Source organism: Melitaea cinxia, chromosome 7 (genome assembly GCF_905220565.1).
Source record: "Melitaea cinxia chromosome 7, ilMelCinx1.1, whole genome shotgun sequence".
In the NCBI taxonomy this organism is placed as follows: domain Eukaryota; kingdom Metazoa; phylum Arthropoda; class Insecta; order Lepidoptera; family Nymphalidae; genus Melitaea; species Melitaea cinxia.
In genome coordinates this window covers 8,215,888-8,222,023 of record NC_059400.1, presented here as the reverse complement: position 1 = coordinate 8,222,023, position 6,136 = coordinate 8,215,888, and the positions used below count along the sequence as shown (strand labels likewise).

The following is a 6,136-nucleotide window of genomic DNA, read 5'->3' as shown; positions in this document are numbered from 1 at the left end:
TTAAAGACTTTATTATACTTTATCAATACAGTAGCAGTTCCAAAAATAAAAAAATAACTTTTACACACTTTTAATATATAACCACAAATGAACACGCGCAAAACACAACATGTAAATTGCGAACCGCGCGGTTGATATTCAGTTTGACAAAATGTCAAATTCGAATAATTTATTATTGATCGATTTGACATGAATTTGACAATCTGTTAAGATCATAGATAAATTGGTGTCATTTCTGGACAGGAGTGTTATTTTGCTGTACTTTTCTTTAAGACTGAGGTATTTCCGGTCAAGTCAAGATGCATTATTGCAGCGGTCACAGTACTGACTTGCGGTCGTGGATTTAATCCCCGCTCACGACAGATATTTGTTTTGGCCATATAGATGTTTGTCGTGGTCTGGGCGTTGGTGCTTGTGTATTGTGTGTGTTTCCAGACCCTCGACACAGAAGAAAATCCTAGTGGGGCCGTTGAGTGTGAAGCGTTTAAGTAGCCATCTCCATATATACTAATCTGTGCAGTCAAGACAAGTACTACAATAAAATTAGTACTAACATAGTAATAGTACTAATGCTTAACAATATTAAATACATAATGCTACTTATTATTAAGTATAAAAGTGTTTGGGAATGTAAGGAACAGGGTGTGAAGTCCCTCATCCTCCATTGAAAAGGGAGGATCCTCCGACCAGACGAGTGTTGTGTCTGGTGGGATACTGCCCCCACGGTTGTTATCGGGTTCTTAGATATATGTCAAATTTTCGGAGAACTTTAATATCGCGATGTAGGAAACGTCAGTTCTTAGTTACGTAGTTTGTATGTTGCGCGATAGATGTCACTACATCACTCATCTCCGAGACCGAAAGTCGATAGCAGGTTGAATCGTCCTTAGATCTTCTGATGCTTGCCGGGCCAGTGGAATGTTCCAGTGAGTCGGAACCAGATGCCGCATAGTTCACGGTGAGTCGGAACTGTTTGCGGTGTTGCCCCAGTGAGTCTTGGTGATACTGCCAATGCTCGAGTGAGTCGGAGTGGCGCAGTGCTGCGTAGTGACTGGCTGCTGCGTCGACCAGGAGAGAAGTGCGTCTCTGCTTGCTGACCGGCCAAAGTGCAGAACAGCAAACGTCTAATTGTATCTTGCGTTGTCTGGTTTCATGTCATATTATACTTTTAAAAGCTATTGTTTTTATATTTGTTAATTAATTGTAATAATTTTAGCCCAAAATTAATACATTTACTGTTAGTTGGCATAATTATTCGATTTTTAATTTTATCACTCGTTATTGAGGTAAATAAAAGATAGGTATTTAAAATTTTGCCGTAAATCGTACGCCAGTTCAAAATTACATTGCTCGTTCGAACACGATCTGTCAGAAGCGCATTCTTAGAGCGGCCGGAGCCCGGACTGTAATAACTTTATATTCAATTTATATTCGTCTGTCATTTTTTAAATGTTTAATTATTCATAGTTGAATACCTATTACTCTCACTTAATCTTTGGTCAGACTGTGCTCATAGAGTAATACAAACTTAACCTTCAAGTTTAGAGTACTTCTGAACTTCAATTTCACTTACTCTGTGGTTACTGGTTTGTCACTTTTGTCAGTTTGTCATATTGATTAATCACAAGTTCACAACGAGTGCGGATTGACATTTCATTCGTGAAATTTCGAGATTAATACCATAACTTTTATCAAAAAATATACAAACATGCCGAAGTATTATTGTTATTACTGTGATACTTATTTGACGCACGATTCTCCAAGCGTAAGAAAGACACATTGTACTGGAAGAAAACATAAGGATAACGTAAAGTTTTACTATCAAAAATGGATGGAAGAACAAGCACAACACCTTATTGATGCCACTACAGCGGCGTTTAAAGCAGGAAAAATTGCACAAAATCCATTTGGTAATAAAGGCGCAGCTATTCCACCCCCTTGGGATCCTTCTGTTATGGGACCAGGAGGTCCGAGACCGCCAGTACCTGCAACCGGTGGTCCGCCCGGTATGATACCACCTCCAACGATGGGCCCTGGTGGGCCTATGGCGCCCCCTATGATGATGGGACCGCATGGCCCTATGCCACCAATGATGGGTATGAGACCTCCAATGATGGGACCACTTATGGGGCCAATGGGCCCTATGGGTCCTATGGGTCAAATGCGACCACCATTAATGAATGGACCTCCTATGAATAAATAACAAGAAATATAAAAACTGGTAGTGAGAGAATGCAGGAAAGGACTTTTATAGGTTAAATATTTTGTAAAGTGTAATCAATTGATTATAACAAATTAATAAAGTATTTTTAAGAATTAAATAGTGTTCTTATTTGTTTATAACAAAATTAGTTTTCTATACTTCGGTGAGTGTATAAAATAACCATATTAGTGTTATAAAAATAAAGATACTAAAATAATAAAAATCCATCCATAGCCAGATTGAGAAATAATTTTTGTTTCACAGATTATTTATGCTGGTAGTAAGTATTAAAACGTCATAATACAATTTATGTGATAACAGTGACCATAACCGCTCTGGTGTAATGGAGAGTAGTCACCCAAAACATTTATGATTTGCCGGTTTGATTCTCACTGGGGATTGATATTTATATATTATGTACAAATATTTCTTCCCTGTTTGGATGTCTGTCCTTGTGGGTCTCCCACCGTGCCTCGGAGAGCACGTTTAGCCATTGGTCTTGGTTGTTGTCATTAATATCTGATGGCAATCATTACTCATAGTAGGGAACATGTCGAAGAACCCGCAATGGAGCAGCGTGGTGGATTAACCTCCAATTCTTTTCCTTAGTCCTATGCTTATAGCTGTGGGATATTACAGGCTGAATGCAGTAACCATAAATATCAATTAATCTGTTCAACTTTGAAATAGTTTTTCCACTTATAGTATTAATCAGATGATTTGATTTGACTCTTTAAATGTTATACATCTTTGAATAAAGTTTAGAAATTTTTGTCACACAGACTTGACGTAACTAACAAGCTAAAGTTGATTATTTTAATTTCATTTTGCATTAAGTTATGCAATGGTTTACTTACTCTTAAGCAAAAACTCATTAGGTCTTCACATCTATTCTACACAAATAAATAAAATTGGAGTATTTGTAATATTAAAATAGCAGGTTTTTACTAAATGCATAGAGCTGTATACACGGTACATATACCAAAATAACATTTTTTACAATTTTTGTCTGTCTGTTTGTTCTGGCTAATCTTTGAAACAGCTGGACCAATTTTGACGGGACTTTCACTGGCAGATAGCTGATGTATTAAACTCCTTATTAAACCGCCTTATTTAACTTAGGCTACTTTTATTTTAAAAATGTATTTAGTCTGCAAACTGAACAATTACTTCTTTGTTAAATTCCACACTGATGAAGTCGAAGGCACAGCTACACACACCGGCATATTTAGCGGAACATAAAATAAAGGTTTGATATCAGTATCATATAAGGTTGCTGGCTGGTTTATACGTCATTTAATTTAAAAAGAAATATTTTCAAATTAAGAAAACAATTGAACATCACATTTTATGCAATTGTTTTAATTTTATTCAAATACACCTTATCTGGAGCGAACTTTGAGTATTTCTTCCTTCTGAGTTTGATTTAAAATTTCATTGAAATACTGTTTTTTGTTAGTTTTTTTTAATCGCGTATCTTTTTGGAGTTGAGGACTGAATTATGCCTGACTTAGCCCCAACGGATATTGCCAGGGCACTCGAAATGCGAAGAAATAGTCAAACCTACAGAGTGATATCCAGAGATCTACGTCGACCAGTTTCAACGATCCATCGCTGTATCCAACGGTTCAGGGAGACCGGTAGTTATGTGAGAAGAGCAGGACAAGGCAGAAAAAGACGCACTTCGAGTAGGGATGATCGTTTCATTCGGCTTCGTGTACGTAGGAACCCCCGTTTGACAGCCGTCCAAGCCCGACATGAGTTAGAAGCAGTGCGGGGTGTAACCGTAAGTGAGCGTACGGTACGAAGAAGGTTCGAAGAAGCTGGTATGGGTTCATTTGTGCCCACCAAGGCTCCAAGGCTCGAGGTAAATCATCGTAGAAACAGGTTAACTTTTGCTCAGGAACATCGACTTCGGAACGCGGACCATGGAGTGGCCGGCGAGATCACCAGATATGAACCCAATAGAGCACGTTTGGGACTTGCTGAAAAGAAAAGTTAAGTCCAGAATTTCAGCTCCTGCCAACGTGGGTGAACTGCGAATCACCGTAGTTGAGGTATGGCGGAGACTATCCCAGGAGACCATCGATAACATCATTCTCAGTATGCCTAGACGGGTAGAAACTTTAATAAGAGCACGTGGAGGAAATACGCGATATTAATCACCATTTTTCTAATTTAATTAATTGTTATTTTAATATTAATTTTCACTTTTCCCGGTTACATGAAAACTTCTAAAATGTACCATTTTTCACAAAAATCCTTTACTCGTAAAATCTGTTCTTAATGTGATCTCATTTTAGGAAAAACAAATGAAACTTTAAATAACAAAAGAAGTGAAGTAAGTAGATTTTAAAATAAAACCATATTTTTTTTAATTATGGACCTTTTTTTTGTGTTCCGCTAAATATACCGGTGTGTTTAGTTTTTAACTAAAAACAAATGTTTTAAATTAATTATTGTATTTTTTATCAAGTATACAGTAACATAAGGAACACAAAAAATTCAGAAATGAATCTTGTATAAATTATGTAAAACTTAAATGGATAAGAAATTATATGTAAAAACACATGTATAACAAATGTAAAATAATGTGAATTTTTTTATTCCCAAATAAACAGATTGCAACAACAATCTGTAAAAGATCGCCACTGGTGGTTAAATTTTTTGTAAAAGTAAGTAGTGTAAAAGTTTTGTGCCAACTTACTAACTTAATGAAGTTAGAATTATGTCTAGCAGTGGTCTGCAATAGATTGAAGCGAAGGAAAAAAGATTTAATTATAAGGCTGGGTTTTATTGCCCTAGTTATTCTTGAAAATTATATTGGAGTTGTGTTAAGGACTGTGAATAAGAGAGGTGAAAACCAATAATGTGACGTGAACTCATTAGAAATTAAAGCTACAGTATTTGTGATTACTCTCGGGTACGCCTCTTATAAACTCAGTTGCATTTGATTTACAGTAGTAGTAGGCAGACGATGGGGATGTTAACGCTAAGAATGCGCGCCGTGCCGCGAGTTTTTTATGCGATGACGATTCTTATGCTGTAGGTGGAATGGCTATTTATTTTGACAATGGCTGAATTACGTGATGAGTTGTTTGATTTTTCGCCGCCTTCCCTTGGACGTGCTGCCCGCGTGCGGTGCACGCGTAGCACGCCCGTTTACGGCTGTCATGGTTATTCCATTGTTACAAGTATTTACCGGATGCAGCAATCATTTAGCATAATTATAGTGACATGGAAATTGGTATTTACTTCAGTGAATACAAGAAAGTTTATAATTCTTACAAGCCCAAAAAATAAGTTATTCTAATAACAATGTTCTGCAAAACTCACTGTAGTAATTCTGGTTGTGATGACGTTGAGGTTGTAGGTATAGATGGGGGTCCTATTTCTTGTCGATTTGAAAATACAATTCCTGTTAGATCAACCAATAACAAGACGGCATTTATCATTGGTAACACTCCATTTAGCACAAACGAAGCATGTTGCTGGCTAATTGTGGTCGCTTTCAACTCGTTAAATACGACGAAAGATAAAGATATTTGAATACTACAACATGCTACTAGAGCATATATTTGTAAAAACCAAGATGCATAATGTTTGCGTAAAGCTCCAAAAACGAAAACTCCTATAAAAATATATGTCGTAAAAAAAGTTGTAGGAGCAGTTAACGCATGGGAGATTCCTAAGCCTGGCGTCGCTCTTTCGTTGATAAGGTTTGCTGTATTAATTACCAAAATAAGAAATCGAAGTTTTAGTGAACAACTTTCAGCACTCATTGTACTGTCTGAACTTGCATATGAGTCGCACTTCATCGGTTGTAGAATAGTATTTAAATATAATAATTAATTTCAGTTATATTTGTTCAGTTCCAACGATTTAATATAAAAAAAAACTTTACTGCTTTCAATTGCTCTAAATGACTCAAAT

The 6,136-nt window shown here is 36.6% G+C and overlaps 1 protein-coding gene across 1 annotated transcript; it reads left to right on the top strand.

The window, feature by feature from the left end:
• Nucleotides 1–1,575: 1,575 nt before the first annotated feature.
• LOC123654971 (U1 small nuclear ribonucleoprotein C) lies at nt 1,576–2,321 on the top strand. Its single transcript, XM_045590826.1, has one exon. The coding sequence runs from the start codon at nt 1,709–1,711 to the stop codon at nt 2,201–2,203; it is 495 nt and encodes a 164-aa protein (XP_045446782.1). The 5' UTR covers nt 1,576–1,708; the 3' UTR covers nt 2,204–2,321.
• The last annotated feature ends 3,815 nt before the right edge of the window (nt 2,322–6,136 follow it).